The 16,992-nt window shown below is 43.1% G+C and overlaps 1 protein-coding gene across 3 annotated transcripts in view; it reads left to right on the top strand.

Annotated features, from left to right (window-relative positions):
* The window catches only part of HMCN1 (hemicentin 1), a 443,635-nt gene that overhangs the window by 132,091 nt on the left and 294,552 nt on the right, over positions 1 to 16,992 (top strand). For all 3 annotated transcript variants that reach the window (XM_056523646.1, XM_056523647.1, XM_056523648.1), the window contains 4 exons: positions 706 to 833; positions 10,151 to 10,295; positions 14,739 to 14,851; positions 15,898 to 16,057. In XM_056523646.1, coding sequence (XP_056379621.1) covers positions 706 to 833; positions 10,151 to 10,295; positions 14,739 to 14,851; positions 15,898 to 16,057 — 546 coding nt within the window. The remainder of the gene's footprint in view (positions 1 to 705; positions 834 to 10,150; positions 10,296 to 14,738; positions 14,852 to 15,897; positions 16,058 to 16,992) is intronic.

The raw sequence follows: 16,992 nt of genomic DNA, 5'->3' as shown, positions 1-16,992 counted from the left end.
TGTATGTAGAATAACTTTCCAATAGCATGTTATTAAAAAATATGTTTCTTTCTATTTAATTTTCCACTTTGAAAAAATGACCACTAGGGGTCTCCCTACCAGTCCTTTTTTTTTTTTATAGATTTCAGACTCATGCAGGAGTCCTAAATGTCAGACTGCAGCCGGGACACAGGCAAACTCCCTGGCAGAGAGCAGTGCTGAGCTTGTCTGTGTCTCGGCTGCAGTCTGAGATTTAGGACTCCTTCATGAGTCTGAAATCTATAAAAAACGACTGGTAGGGAGACCCCTAGTGGTCATTTTTTCAAAGTGGAAAATTAAATAGAACGAAGCATATTTTTTAATAACATGCTTTTAGAAAGTTATTCTGCATACATTAAACTATAATATATCAAAAGTTGTTTTGATGAAAGGTACCCTTTAACACTTCCCCATTCAAAATGCATGAATTGGAGTGACGTTTCCCAACCAGTGTGCCTCCAGCTGTTGCAAAACTACAACTCCCAGCATGCCCGAACAGCCTTCGGCTGTCCGGGCATTCTGGTAGTTGTAGTTTGCAACAGCTGGAGTCACATTGGTTTGGAAACACTGGATTGGAGGAAACACTGTCTACCAAGACTGGCTTAGACTAGGGTGATTTTTCTTTTTTACTATTGTATATTTCCCATCTATATACTTCTTGTGTTTTTCTTTTACTGCACATTTTAGTCACTCCTGTAATTGGAGAGAGTCCTCACGTGGTGAATGTTATAGAAGGAAACCAGATCACTCTACCGTGTGTGCTCCTAGCTGGAAACCCACTTCCGGTCAGACAGTGGCTTAAAAACAACATAGTGGTAAGTCCATTACTGCTGTTCATTCATTTCTAGTGGTGCAGGCAGTGAATCAGGTTGGGTTTACAATGCCTTTTTGTGCCATAAGTGTCCATAGGTTTCCAGTGCAAGATGTGCGCTCTTTTGGCCTCCATTTGGCGGGTATGTTAGGACACCTTAAAAAAAGGTATAAATATTAGTAGACTATGTTATTCCATTTGACATGGTCCTGTAAAAACATATCTATTAAACAGATTCCTCAAGTTACAAAATTACAAATTTTCAACTTTCAGGGATCTTTCCTGGACCGTTGTAACTTGAAACTGTACTCAACTTACAATGTCAGAAGTAAAACTTCTAAATGACGTACTATAGTGCACATACTTGAGAAGACTACTACAGACAAATACGGGTATTACAATTCCCCATTGCAGGGTTTAAAGGGGTATTCCAGGCAAAAACTTTTTTTTTTAAATATATATATCAACTGGCTCCGGAAAGTTAAACAGATTTGTAAATTACTTCTATTAAAAAATCTTAATCCTTCCAATAGTTATTAGCTTCTGAAGTTGAGTTCCTGTTTTCTGTCTAACTGCTTTCTGATGACTCACGTCCCGGGAGCTGTCCAGCTCCTATGGGGATATTCTCCCATCATGCAAGGGATATTCTCCCATCATGCACAGTGACGTGACGTGACATCATCATTGAGCAGTTAGACAGAAAACTTCAGAAGCTAATAACTATTGGAAGGATTAAGATTTTTTAATAGAAGTAATTTACAAATCTGTTTAACTTTCCGGAGCCAGTTGATATATATAAAAAAAAGTTTTTGCCTGGAATACCCCTTTAACCCCTTAACCCCTTAAGGACGCAGGACGAAAATGTACGTCCTGGTGAGGTGGTACTTAACGCACCAGGACGTACATTTACGTCCTAAGCATAACCGCGGGCATCGGAGCGATGCCCGTGTCATGCGCGGCTGATCCCGGCTGCTGATCGCAGCCAGGGACCCGCCGGCAATGGCCGACGCCCGCGATCTCGCGGGCGTCCGCCATTAACCCCTCAGGTGCCGGGATCAATACAGATCCCGGCATCTGCGGCAGTTCGCGATTAAAATGAACGATCGGATCGCCCGCAGCGCTGCTGCGGGGATCCGATGATTCATAACGCCGCACGGAGGTCCCCTCACCTTCCTCCGTGCGGCTCCCGGCATCTCCTGCTCTGGTCTGTGATCGAGCAGACCAGAGCAGAAGATGACCGAAAACACTGATCTGTTCTATGTCCTATACATAGAACAGATCAGTATTAGCAATCATGGTATAAAAAAAAAGTGTAAAAAGTGTAAAAAAAAATGTAAAAAAATGTAAAAGTAAAAGTAAAAAAAAAGTGAAAAATCCCCTCCCCCAATAAAAAAGTAAAACGTCCGTTTTTTCCTATTTTACCCCCAAAAAGCGTAAAAAACATTTTTTATAGACATATTTGGTATCGCCGCGTGCGTAAATGTCCGAACTATTAAAATAAAATGTTAATGATCCCGTACGATGAACGGCGTGAACGAAAAAAAATTAAAAAAGTCCAAAATTCCTACTTTTTTAATACATTTTATTAAAAAAAAAATTATAAAAAATGTATTAAAAGTTTTTTATATGCAAATGTGGTATCAAAAAAAAAGTACAGATCATGGCGCAAAAAATGAGCCCCCATACCGCCACTTATACGGAAAAATAAAAAAGTTAGAGGTCATCAAAATAAAGGGATTATAAACGTACTAATTTGGTTAAAAAGTTTGTGATTTTTTTTAAGCGCAACAATAATATAAAAGTATATAATAATGGGTATCATTTTAATCGTATTGACCCTCAGAATAAAGAACACTCGTCATTTTTACCAGAAATTGTACGGCGTGAAAACAAAACCTTCCAAAATTAGCAAAATTGCGTTTTTCGTTTTAATTTCCCCACAAAAATAGTGTTTTTTGGTTGCGCCATACATTTTATGATATAATGAGTGATGTCATTACAAAGGACAACTGGTCGCGCAAAAAACAAGCCCTCATACTAGTCTGTGGATGAAAATATAAAAGAGTTATGATTTTTAGAAGGCGAGGAGGAAAAAATGAAAACGTAAAAATTAAATTGTCTGAGTCCTTAAGGCCAAAATGGGCTGAGTCCTTAAGGGGTTAAGGACCAGGCCATTTTATACCTTAAGGACCGGAGCGTTTTTTGCAATTCTGACCACTGTCACTTTAAACATTAATAACTCTGGAATACTTTTAGTTATCATTCTGATTCTGAGATTGTTTTTTCGTGACATATTCTACTTTAACTTAGTGGTAAAATGTTATGGTAACTTGCATCCTTTCTTGGTGAAAAATCCCAAAATTTGATGAAAAAAATGAAAATTTTGCATTTTTCTAACTTTGAAGCTCTCTGCTTGTAAGGAAAATGGATATTCAAAATATATTTTTTTTGGGTTCACATATACAATATGTCTACTTTATGTTTGCATCATAAAATTTATGAGTTTTTACTTTTGGAAGACACCAGAGGGCTTCAAAGTTCAGTAGCAATTTTGAAATTTTTCACAAAATTTTCAAACTCACTATTTTTCAGGGACCAGTTCAGTTTTGAAGTGGATTTGAAGGGTCTTCATATTAGAAATACCCCATAAAAGACCCCATTATAAAAACTACACCCCCTAAAGTATTCAAAAAAACATTCAGTAAGTGTATTAACCCTTTAGGTGTTTCACAGGAATAGCAGCAAAGTGAAGGAGAAAATTCAAAATCTTCATTTTTTACACTTGCATGTTCTTGTAGACCCAATTTTTGAATTTTTACAAGGGGTAAAAAGGAGAAAATTTTTACTTGTATTTGAAACCCAATTTCTCTCGAGTAAGCACATACCTCATATGTCTATGTTAATTGTTCGGCGGGCGCAGTAGAGGGCTCAGAAGGGAAGGAGCGACAAATGGTTTTTGGGGGGCATGCCGCATTTAGGAAGCCCCTATGGTGCCAGGACAGCAAAAAAAAAACACATGGCATACCATTTTGGAAACTAGACCCCTCAGGGAACGTAACAAGGGGTAATGTGAACCTTAATACCCTACAGGTGATTCACGACTTTTGCATATGTAAAAAAAATATATATTTTTTTTACCTAAAATGCTTGGTTTCCCAAAAATTTTACATTTTTAAAAAGGGTAATAGCAGAAAATACCCCCCAAAATTTGAAGCCCAATTTCTCCCGATACAGAAAACACCTCGCATGGGGGTGAAAAGTGCTCTGCTGGTGCACTACAGGTCTCAGAAGAGAAGGAGTCACATTTGGCTTTTTGAAAGCAAATTTTGCTCTGGGGGCATGCCGTATTTAGGAAGCCCCTATGGTGCCAGAACAGCAAAAAAAAAACACATGGCATACCATTTTGGAAACCAGACCCCTCGGGGAACGTAACAAGGGGTAATGTGAACCCTAATACCCTACAGGTGTTTCACGACTTTTGCATATGTAAAAAAATATATATTTTTTTTACCTAAAATGCTTGGTTTCCCAAAATTTTTACAATTTTAAAAAGGGTAATAGCAGAAAATACCCCCCAAAATTTGAAGCCCAATTTCTCCCGATTCAGAAAACACCCCATATGGGTGTGAAAAGTGCTCTGCTGGCGCACTACAGGTCTCAGAAGAGAAGGAGTCACATTTGGCTTTTTGAAAGCGAATTTTGCTCTGGGGGCATGCCGCATTTAGGAAGCCCCTATGGTGCCAGGACAGCAAAAAAAAAAACACATGGCATACTATTTTGGAAACTAGACCCCTCGGGGAACGTAACAAGGGGTAATTTGAACCTTAATACCCTACAGGTGTTTCACGACTTTTGCATATGTAAAAAAATATATATATTTTTTTACCTAAAATGCTTGTTTTCCCAAAAATTTTACATTTTTTAAAAGGGTAATAGCAGAAAATACCCCCCAAAATTTGAAGCCCAATTTCTCCCGAGTACGGCGATACCCCATATGTGGCCCTAAACTGTTGCCTTGAAATACGACAGGGCTCCAAAGTGAGAGCACCATGCGCATTTGAGGCCTAAATTAGGGACTTGCATAGGGGTGGACATAGGGGTATTCTACGCCAGTGATTCCCAAACAGGGTGCCTCCAGCTGTTGTAAAACTCCCAGCATGCCTGGACAGTCAACGGCTATCTGGCAATACTGGGAGTAGTTGTTTTGCAACAGCTGGAGGCTCCGTTTTGGAAACAGTGGCGTACCAGACGTTTTTCATTTTTATTGGGGAGGGGGGCTGTGTAGGGGTATGTGCATATGTAGTGTTTTTTACTTTTTATTTTATTTTGTGGTAGTGTAGTGTAGTGTTTTTAGGGTACAGTCGCACGGGCGGGGGTTCACAGTAGTTTCTCGCTGGCAGTTTGAGCTACGGCAGAAAATTTGACGCAGCTCAAACTTGCAGCCGGATACTTACAGTAATCCTCCGCCCATGTGAGTGTACCCTGTACGTTCACATTGGGGTGGGGGACATCCAGCTGTTGCAAAACTACAACTCCCAGCATGTACGGTCTATCAGTGCATGCTGGGAGTTGTAGTTTTGCAACCGCTGGAGGCTCCGTTTTGGAAACAGTGGCGTACCAGACGTTTTTCATTTTTATTGGGGAGGGGAGGGGGGCTGTGTAGGGGTATGTGTATATGTAGTGTTTTTTACTTTTTATTTTATTGTGTGTTAGTGTAGTGTAGTGTTTTTAGGGTACAGTCGCACGGGCCGGGGGTTCACAGTAGTTTCTCGCTGGCAGTTTGAGCTGCGGCAGAAATTTTGCCGCACCTCAAACTTGCAGCCGGATACTTACTGTAATCCTCCGCCCATGTGAGTGTACCCTGTACGTTCACATTGGGGGGGGAACATCCAGCTGTTGCAAAACTACAACTCCCAGCATGGACGGTCTATCAGTGCATGCTGGGAGTTGTAGTTTTGCAACAGCTGGAGGCACACTGGTTGTGAAACACAGAGTTTGGTAACAAACTCAGTGTTTTGCAACCAGTGTGCCTTCAGCTGTTGCAAAAGCTACAACCCCCAGCATGTACGGACAGCGAAAGGGCATGCTGGGTGTTGTAGTTATGCAACAGCTGGAGGCATACTACTTTGGCTGGGGATGCTGGGGATTGTAGTTATACAACAGCTGGAGACACACTGGTTTGCTACTTAACTCAGTGTGCCTTCAGCTGTTGCAAAACTACAACTCTCAGCAGTCACCGACAGCCAACGGGCATGCTGGGAGTTGTAGTTATGCAACCAGCAGATGCACCACTACAACTCCCAGCATGCACTTTAGCTGATTGTGCAAGCTGGGAGTTGTAGTTACACAACAGCTGAAGGTACACTTTTCCATAGAAAGAATGTGCCTCCAGCTGTTGCAAAACTACAAGTCCCAGCATGCCCATAAGGGCATGCTGGGAGTTGTGGTGGTCTGCCTCCTGCTGTTGCATAACTACAGCTCCCAGCATGCCCTTGTTGCATGCTGGGAGCTGTTGCTAAGCAACAGCAGGAGGCTGTCACTCACCTCCAACGATCCAGCCGCACAGGTCAGTCCCTCGTCGTCTCCGCCGCCGCCGCTGCTCCTGGGGCCCCGATCCCAACAGGGGCGCCAGGGATCGGGGTCCCCAGCACCCGGGGTGCACGTCCCGCACCCGCTCACGTCCTCCGGAAGAGGGGCGGAGCGGGTTGCGGGAGTGACACCCGCAGCAGGCGCCCTGATTGGTCGGCCGGTAATCCGGCCGACGAACCAGGGCGATCGTGAGGTGGCACCAGTGCCACCTCACCCCTGCTGGCTCTGGCTGATCGGGGCCGTCTCTGACGGCCCCGATCAGCCAATAATTCCGGGTCACCGGGTCACTGGAGACCCGATTGACCCGGAATCCGCCGCAGATCGCTGGACTGAATTGTCCAGCGATCTGCGGCCATCGCCGACATGGGGGGTCATAATGACCCCCCTGGGCGATATGCCCCGATGCCTGCTGAACGATTTCAGCAGGCATCGGGGACCGGCTCCGCTCCAGATGGTTGCGGGGGGCCGGTAAAACACATGACGTTCTCATACGTCATGTGTCCTTAAGGACTCGGAAATGGAGACGTATGAGAACGTCATGTGTCCTTAAGGGGTTAAGATAAAGGCGTCTGTGATTTGTAAGCCATGCAGTACTATCTGCTGCTTGAAGCTCACAAGGAGTTACATCATTGCAGAAGAGTACTTGCTCAGCTATTCCCTCTTCTGACTAAGCAGTTCTCCCTCTCGGAGAATACTTGAGATTTATTATAATTTTTTTAAATTCTTTTAAGACATATAAGCAAGCCACAATACATACAGTGCATAGTGAAAGTATTCCGCCCCCTTGAACTTTTTGACCTTTTGCCACATTTCAGGCTTCAAACATAAAGATATAAAACTGTAATTTTCGGTGAAGAATCAACAAATGGGACACAATCATAAAGTGGAACGAAATTTATTGGATATTTCAAACTTTTTTAACAAATAAAAAACTGAAAAATTGGGCGTGCAATAAAAAACTGAAAAATTGGGCGTGCAAAATTATTCAGCCCCCTTAAGTTAATACTTTGTAGCGCCACCTTTTGCTGCGATTACAGCTGTAAGTCGCTTGGGGTATGTCTCTATCAGTTTTGCACATCGAGAGACTGAAATTTTTGCCCATTCCTCCTTGCAAAACAGCTGGAGCTCAGTGAGGTTGGATGGAGAGTGTTTGTGAACAGCTGGAGCTCAGTGAGGTTGGATGCAGAGCGTTTGTGAACAGCAGTTTTCAGTTCTTTCCAAAGATTTTCAATTGGATTCAGGTCTGGACTCTGACTTGGCCATTCTAACACCTGGATATGTTTATTTGTGAACCATTCCATTGTAGATTTTGCTTTATGTTTTGGATCATTGTCTTGTTGGAAGACAAATCTCCGTCCCAGTCTCAGGTCTTTTGCAGACTCCATCAGGTTTTCTTCCAGAATGATCCTGTATTTGGCTCCATCCATCTTCCCATCAATTTTAACCATCTTCCCTGTCCCTGCTGAAGAAAAGCCCAGACAGTGATGCTGCCACCACCATGTTTGATAGTGGGGATGGTGTGTTCAGGGTGATGAGCTGTGTTGCTTTTACGCCAAACATAACGTTTTGCATTGTTGCCAAAAAGTTGGATTTTGGTTTCATCTGACCAGAGCACCTTCTTCCACATGTTTGGTGTGTCTCCCAGGTGGCTTGTGGCAAACTTTAAACAAAATTTTTTATGGATAGCTTTAAGAAATGACTTTCTTCTTGTAACTCTTCCATAAAGGCCAGATTTGTGCAGTATACGACTGATTGTTGTCCTATGGACAGAGTCTCCCACCTCAGCTGTAGATCTCTGCAGTTCATCCAGAGGGATCATGGGCCTCTTGGCTGCATCTCTGATCAGTCTTCTCCTTGTATGAGCTGAAAGTTTATAGGGACGGCCAGGTCTTCGTAGATTTGCAGTGGTCTGATACTCCTTCCATTTCAATATTATCGCTTGCACAGTGCTTCTTGGCATGTTTAAAGCTTGGGAAATCTTTTTGGGGGACATTTATCAAAGCATTTAGTAGTTTTTTTTTGGCTTAAAATTGTCGCAAAAAAGTCGCACGTGCGACTACGCTCTTTTTTCTGCGACTTTTTGCATGTTCAGTGTCCTAAGCAAAAAATAAAAATCTTGCTTACCAAAGCAAAAAGTGATTTTTGACTTGCAGTGGTCAGAGATTTATCAAGTGCGAAAGTCGCAAAAAAGTTGCATCGCATGAAAAAACCTTTTAAATTTACTCCAGCTCAGACATGGAACAGAAAAAGCTACTATCAAAGCAAAAAAAGAAAAAGTGCTTAAGTGAAAGAAATTTATCAACAGGCTGAAAGCAGTTGATAAATAAATCGCACATAAGCAAAAAGATAGTAAGAAAAAAATAACTAAAAAAAGGAATACATAAGCAAACATTGATAAATGTCCCCCTTTGTATCCAAATCTGGCTTTAACCTTCTCCACAACAGTATCTCGGACCTGCCTCGTGTGTCCTTGTTCTTCATGATGCTCTCTGCGCTTTAAACGGACCTCTGAGACTATCACACTGCAAGTACATTTATATGGAGACTTGATTACACACAGGTGGATTCTATTTATCATCATTAGTCATTTAGGTCAACATTGGATCATTCAGAGATCCTCACTGAACTTCTGGAGAGAGTTTGCTGCACTGAAAGTAAAGGGGCTGAATAATTTTGCACGTCCAATTTTTCATTTTTTTTAAGTTTGAAATATCCAATAAATTTCGTTCCACTTCATGATTGTGTCCCACTTGTTGATTCTTCACAAAAAAATTACAGTTTTATATCTTTATGTTTGAAGCCTGAAATGTGGCAAGAGGTTGAAAAGTTCAAGGGGGCCGAATACTTTCACTATGCACTGTATGCCATAATACCCAAAACATGGAGCCATGATCACCATGATTGACTAAGAAATGACTTAATTTTTGCAACAGAAACTGGTAGTTGACTCACTGGCTAAGCCATGGCTTGGTTGCTTGCTTTGCATCAGATCTTTAAAGGACTAGTCTCATGGATAAAACCTCTTTCCGCGGAATAGAGAATAAGTTTAAGGGTACGTTCACACATGCATATTTTTGCTGCAGATCTGTTGCAGATTTGCTGCTGCAGATTTTACTGCCCATTGATTTTAAAGGGCAGCAGAATCTGCTGAAGAAAATCTGCAACAGATCTGCAGCAGAAAATCCGCTCATGTGAATGAGCCCTATAGATCGCAGGGGGAACCAAGTGCTGGGGCCCCCTGTGATCTATGGAGCCACGGCTCTCCCCTGGAGCGGCGCGTCATGACCCTTGCCCGAAGCAGGGGCCGCCAAGCCCCCTCTATATATCTATATGGGAGAGCGGAAGATCGGAATCCATTTACTGAAAGCTTTAATGGCATCACTGTCATTTAGAGACACTAACACTGGAGCGTTCCTTGGCAGAAATACAGAGAACTACTTAATCTCTGCCTCTTCAGCTCCCTGCAGTGGTATAGCTAAAAGCCACCTAAAGATCATTTTACATGCAGGCAGCTCTGGAAGAGAAGTGGGTGTTGGCAGTTTTCCGCCCACGAAAATTCCGCAGTGTAAATGATGCAGCAGAAAACAATAGGACTCTGCTGCAAGCGGAGTTTTGCAGTGGAATTTTTCAGACAGAGATTTAGCAGTGTGCATAGGCCCTTACCCTACTGTACTAATAACTATAGTATGTGTATTGTATGTCCAGATTTTGTAATATGTTTAAACTCTTTAGGTGATTTCAAACCCATATGTTAGCGTCCGGACAGATGGAAGTCTTCATTTGGAAAGTGTGCACTTGAAGGATGATGGAGAATATGCATGTATAGCGACAAATGTTGTTGGCACAAGTAAACGATTGACAACCATTAATGTATATGGTAAGAGAATATTATGTTTCTACCGAACAGCTAAAATCAGTCATGTAACATCAAAAATACAGTATGATGCAGATACTTTATTTTAGAAGATATGGCGTTTTTAACAGGCTTCATATATATGAGCATAACACTTTTGAATCATTGTTATTGAAAATGTATATGTGGTGTCCCAGCACCAAAGGTTATCCTGTGGGCTAAAGATTGCCTCGGGCATCCCTGCTGTCTATATGTTAGGCCCACTGCTCCATTGTCTGACCTGTTATAATTTGATATATTGATGTGTAATGTTATGTATTAATTAATGCACTGTACCTAGCCCTTATGTAGTGTAAGGGGGGAGGAGAGTTCAGTTGAGTGTGAGTACAGTTGAGAGAGAGAGTTCAGTGTAAGAGGAGAAAGGAGTTGAGTGCTGATACCGTGAGAAGAAGCCTAGGGAGGAAAAGACTACAAAATTCCACAGCCACGCCAATCTCAGGAAACACCCCGGCGCACAGGTGAATATCAAAGCCTGACGGTAACCAAAGCTCTTGGGGAAAATCTCTACTTCAGTCAGTCAGTCAAGTTAAAGTCTTTCAAGTCAGCGTATGCTGTTAATAATCTTAAAGCTGCGTTCAGCAGCAACTACATCTCCCAGCAAGGCAACAGGCTCCATTGGTTCCACATTGCCAGTCCCTCTGCACAAGTGACTGTCTTCTTTGAGATCTGCCACCTACAGCAAAGTGAAGATAGTTAACTTTGCATCGGTGTATTCATTACTCCGTGCCTGGCCCAGGAGAAGCTATCTCAACCTCGGAACCTGTTTCCGGGCTACAGAGAGCCTCAAGAGGGGTGTAGAACACTTTGCCTTGCCGTAACACGAATAGTGGTGAGCATCGAGCTGGCGGGTCTGCCGGGATGGGAGCTATCACCTGTTCCAGCCCCTGCCTCTCCACTTCAAAAGGGAGGGACTGCAGCCCCAGCAACTTGGACAGGAGCATATTCAGCTTCTTTGCCATTATATAAGTGGGCACATACTGCTACAAGTTGCTGCAGTGAAAAAGCTCATACTTGTATCTTAAAATCGAGCTGACGGTCCTCCGTGAGGCAAGCTACCACCTGTTTCAGCCCCTGCCTCTCAGCACTGCCTGCCTATTGCTCCAACCTGTTTCATTGGATTCCTGTGGTAATTCCACAAGTAATATATGACGATGACCATAGGGCCTCAGTCTTGAAAAGATTATATAGATTTTTTTAAATTTAAGATTTTGAATAGATTCACAAGTTTAATGTCCCAAAGCTTAAAAAAGATTAAAGATATTTTTTTCAATTTAAAATTGAAGATTTTAAATAGATTAACATTTTAAGTTTAGTTTAATGTGCCAACAGCATGAGGAGACCATATGGTGGCAGAATGACACAGCCTGGAGGTGGCAGCATGAGGAGACCATATAGTGGCAGAAAGACTCAGCCTGGAGGTGGAAGCAGCCTCACGAGACCATAGGGCCTCACAATTGAAAAGATTAAAGATATTTATTTTAAATATTAAATTGAAGATCACCGCATCAGAGCCACGATTCTCCCAGGCCACTTTATGATGATGCTGCATATGTTGACACAGGGCCGTGGTGCCAACATTGGGACCGTGGCCACGCTTCACCTTCTGTCGACACATCTTGTATGTGGCCAGGTTAACATCCTTCGGATGCTTGATGAAAAACTGCCACACTGCAGAGTAGCAAATTTTCCCCCCAACAGTCAGCACTGTCTGCTACTGCCGACTCCAGGAACCCCTGTTCCACTACAAGGTAGGCTGCCGCAAAGCAGGTGGTTTACCCCGGGCACATTTGGCTCTAGACTTTCCACTTCTGCCACCATGTTGACTCCCAACCATGCTACCACCTTGTTGGCTCAGCTGCTGCCTCATGGGCAACCTGCAACCCTCTTCTCCTGATGATGATGAAGCCCCTTCTGCACCTGGCTCCAAGTGCGATCGACTTCATCATCATCGAGTTGTGTCTGCACGTCACTGATGTCCTCCTCAGGTTCTTCAACAGTGTCTGCTTCTGGAGCCTGAACGCTCGCAACACCACCTCCCATGCCAGAAAGGGGAAGGGGAAGATGTCTCCTCCACTTCTTGTCTGGGTAGTAGCTGCTGACTGTCCTCTATTAGATAGTCCTCACTAAATAGTGGAGCTGAACCCACAGCATACGATACTTCTGTGGGAGAGGGAACAGCATAGGACAGATGCAATGGGAGGACTGGGACTGCTCCCGGGCCATGCCAACTGAGGGTTGTGTCTGAGGAACCCACCGACTGTTGACTGGGGGTGCCAGATGTCACTTGTGATGAAGTGGTTGACCGAGTTAACCAATCAATGACGGGAGATGAGTTGCTGTTCGAGACACGACCACTAGCTGATACCGGGAGCTCAGGCCTCTCGCTGCGACTCCTGCTGCCACTCGCCCCCTGCTGCGACCTCAGCCTGCACCTGATGAATTTAGGCCTCTGTGCGTGTCCTGGCACTTCCAGGCCTGACATACTTATACACCAGCTGAGTGCGTATATGTTACACTTATCAGAGTAGGACAATACGCTCCACTACGCTTAAAACTGTATTTGGCTTGTTTTTGTAGCCCTATACAGTTTGTAGCGGAGCTTGTAGTCCTCCTCTCATAAGTGTAAAGTGTACATACACCTACGTGGAGTTTATATATTTTCCTGTTAAAACTAATTTGGGCCTAGTTACTGTGAAAGGCCAGCCAAAACTACACACCTGCTTTTGTAGCCAAATACTTATGAGAGGAGGACAATACGCTCCACTACGCTTAAAACTGTATTTGGCTACAAAAGCAGGTATGTAGTTTTGGCTGGCCTTTCACAATAACTAGGCCCAAATGAGTTTTAACAGGAAAATATATAGAGGACACCACGTAGGTGTACGTACAGTTTACACTTATGAGAGGAGGACTATATGCTCCGCTACAAACTGTATAAGGCTAAAAAAAAAAGTGTGTAGCTTTGGCTGGTCTTTCACAGTAAGTAGGCCCTAATTAGTTTAACAGGGAAAAAAACGTACACCACGTAGGTGTACGTACAGTTTACACTTATGATAGGTGGACAATACGCTCCACTTAAAACTGTATTAGGGTACAAAAGCAATTGTGTAGCTTTGGCTGGCCTTTCACAGTAAGTAGGCCCAAATTAGTTTGACAGGAAAGAAAAATGTACACCTCCTTTGTACGCACAGGTTACACTTATGAGAGGACAATACTCTCCGCTATGCAACCTGTATTAGGCACGAAAATCAGGTGACTATGGCTTTTTTGTGCCTAACTGTCCCCTACCAGCTTTAGAGTTGTAGTAGTACACACTAGTGCTGCAGCACAGAGTCGCTGTGTAGTACAGCCCAGTACAGTATTATTATTCACTAATAGCAGGTGACAATGGCTTTTAGTGCTCAGCCTAACTGTCCCCTATTAGCTTTAGAGTTGTTGTACACCCCACTGCAGCAGTACAGAGTTACTGTGTAGTACACCCAAAAGTGTACTCTCTCTCTCTCCCTTCCCTGTCAGTGCTTTTCTGTGATTAGGGCTTGCGGTGAATCGCTGCTGTAAAGCTGTTTTTCTGTGCAACACACATACTGCTCTATCTCTCTCTGCGATAAAACGCTCTCTCTGAAATAAAACGCTGGAATGGCTGTCCGCAAGATTGCTGCCAATTATTTAGGGCCGTGACATCACAGGGCTGGCTGGCTGCTGATAGGTTGCATGCTGCATGTGATTCAAGGTCATCCTGCCTACCCGCCTTCCTGCCTTCCCAGAGTTTCTTGCCCCATGCCCTCACATGTGGATCCGCCATTTTAGATGCCCTCGAGCCTGAGCCGCACTAAATGGAGTTTAATGAAGCGATTCGTTTCATTGAATCGCGGTGATATTCAGATGCATTACGAATCAAATTTTTCTTGAAATTCGTAACGAATTCTGATTTGTCAGATTCGATTCGCTCATCCCTATTTATAACTAGAGATGAGCGAACTTACAGTAAAATTGATTCGTCACAAACTTCTCGGCTCGGCAGTTGATGACTTTTCCTGCATAAATTAGTTCAGCCTTCAGGTGCTCCGGTGGGCGGGAAAAGGTGGATACATTCCTAGGAAAGAGTCTCCTAGGAATGTATCCACCTTTTCCAGCCCACCGGAGCCCTGGAAAGCTGAACTAATTTATGCAGGAAAAGTCATCAACTGCCGAGCCGAGAAGTTCGTGACGAATCGAATTTACTGTAAGTTCGCTCATCTCTATTTATAACCATACACTTATACCCTGGAAATCAGTCATATGACTATAATCAACTATAAATGACATAACATTTATATAAATAACATGTAACTATTATATCAGGATCAATAATTTCATGGTCAAGGACCAATGCAGATATTGCATAAGTAATGGTTCCCTTTCTTTTAGTTAGCCCAATCATTCAGCACGGACCCCAGATTTTTAGTACAATAGAAGGAAACGCGATATCATTACCGTGTAAAGCCAGTGGAGTCCCCAAGCCATCCATTATTTGGAAAAAGGTAACTATTATGCAATAAATCTAATCTATATATGTTAAAGATTAGTGCTTCTCAGCAAGTGTGCCTCCAGCTGCTGCAAAACTATAACTCCCTTCATGCCTGGACATCCATTGGCTGTCCGGACATGCTGGGAGTTGTAGTTTTGCAACAGCTGGAGGCACCCTGGTTGGGAAGGACTGTTATAGATATTACCAGATCTGTCATTTTGAACTCCCAAGAGGCAATTTTTTGGGCGGTTTTCTTTTCTTTGGCATTTTCCCCCTGTGTTTTTATCATGACAGGTCATGTGATTCTTTCAGGGATTTCTATTGAAGAAATAGGAAAAAAACTAATTTCAGAAAATGCCAATGCTAAACAACCATAGTGACGTGTTTTTTTTTTATGGCGTCTTTTTTTTTTTTTTTTTTTACTCTCATAGACTTCTATTGGAGAGAAATGCCAAGATTTGTCCAACAAAAACGCATTAGTCTCAACATGCAGCGATTTTGAAAAACCCCCACTGAGCTCAAAACTGCAGAAAAAATAAATAAAAAAACGCCAAGTGAGTTTGGCATTTCATAAATCCCTATTGATCTCCAGCTAACGTCTGACCCCGGCATTTTATATTTGGGGTGTTTTTGAAAGGAAAAAAAAAACACAGGTGGAAACTTAGCCTAAGGCCTTGTTTACACAGCTAAAAATGCTAGGTCCGCTCTGAAATGCGCCATCTCATAGATGGACAGCAATGCATTTCTGAGCGGAATCCACAGAAAGAATAGACATGTCTATTCTTTTTGCGGATGCCCGAATCAGGATTTCTGTGGCATGTTTCTGCCACGGCAAATTCTGCAGTGTGCACAGTGCAGCAGAATCCCATTGAAATCAAGCTGAACATTCCCACGGAATTCCGCTTGGAAATTCCACGATGTGAACATACCCCAAGACTTCAAGGGATTCTGGAGTTACCATGCACGCAGCTGCATAATATTAAGCATATTTACATTGCACTTAAGTTTACTTTTCCATTATGTCCATTGTCATTTTATTTATTTATGTATTTATTTTAGAAAGGAGAGACAATCATTCCGAACAACTATTCTGTCATCCTTGAACCAGACGGAAGTTTGTTTTTGGCTGCCCCGGGGGGAGAAGATTCTGCAGAATATACTTGTACTGCAGTGAATGCTGCAGGTTATGCAGCCCGTAAAGTCCAGCTCACGGTTTATGGTAAGCTGTATATAATTATTGCCATGCATACAAAGCGGATGCGTTGTTAGTCGTTCTACTCTAAGCTCCTGCACTCACTTTATAGGGAGGAAACACTCCAGGGCATACATGTATGCCTTGGTGCATCTAGGGCCAGGCAGCCAGTCCGTACGTGTATGCCATGTGATCTAAGGGTTAAAAAAAAACCTCTTGATTGATCGGGGTCTAAGTGACTGATGACGAGAATGAGCTGGTAAAGAAGGGGGTAGCCGCGTGCTTCTCTCCCCACACTGTGTCAGTCCTAAACATCATAGACATATGATGATGCCATCCAGGTTAAGTGACACAGAGCTGGGAGAGAATGCACAAAGCATGCACTTCTTTCAGCTTGTTCCCGTGATTGTTCAGGGTTTGAAAGGAAAACGGTCGCCCTGTTCACCCACACTAATCCCAATACACTGGGTTATAGTATGGGCAAAGCGGAGACTGATGAAGGGTCACTGACTAAAATACATACCTTCGGTCCGGAGATATGTCCCACCGAAAATCCGCTTCTATGTTCTCTGAATTGCGTGCTGGAGGCGGGCCTTAACAGCTTATTTTGAATATTCATCGACTGTGACTCCACGTCCTAGTGACATGGAGTTGCTGGTCACATGAGCGCATGTCCTGACTGAGCGGTCAAGTGATCAGCGATAATGAATATTTAAATTGGACCGGCAGGGCCTGTCTCCAGCGTGCAATTCATAGAAGTTAGAAGCAGTGGTGTTGCTGGGGTTGGTGTTACCTGATGCGGTAGAAAATGGTGTCAAAACCCCCTCCCCCCCCAAGTATTTTTTTAGCCTGTTGTGATGGACGCCAGTGGTGTAGCATGTTGCCAAAAAATAATTTCCAGTATAATAATCAAATATACCAATTGCCACTGAAGGGGACACTAAAGAAACTACAGCTTCCAG

Source organism: Hyla sarda, chromosome 6 (assembly GCF_029499605.1).
Source record: "Hyla sarda isolate aHylSar1 chromosome 6, aHylSar1.hap1, whole genome shotgun sequence".
Classification (NCBI taxonomy): Eukaryota; Metazoa; Chordata; class Amphibia; order Anura; family Hylidae; genus Hyla; species Hyla sarda.
The sequence above is the reverse complement of the archived record's forward strand: the minus strand, read 5'-3'. Positions and strand labels throughout refer to the sequence as shown.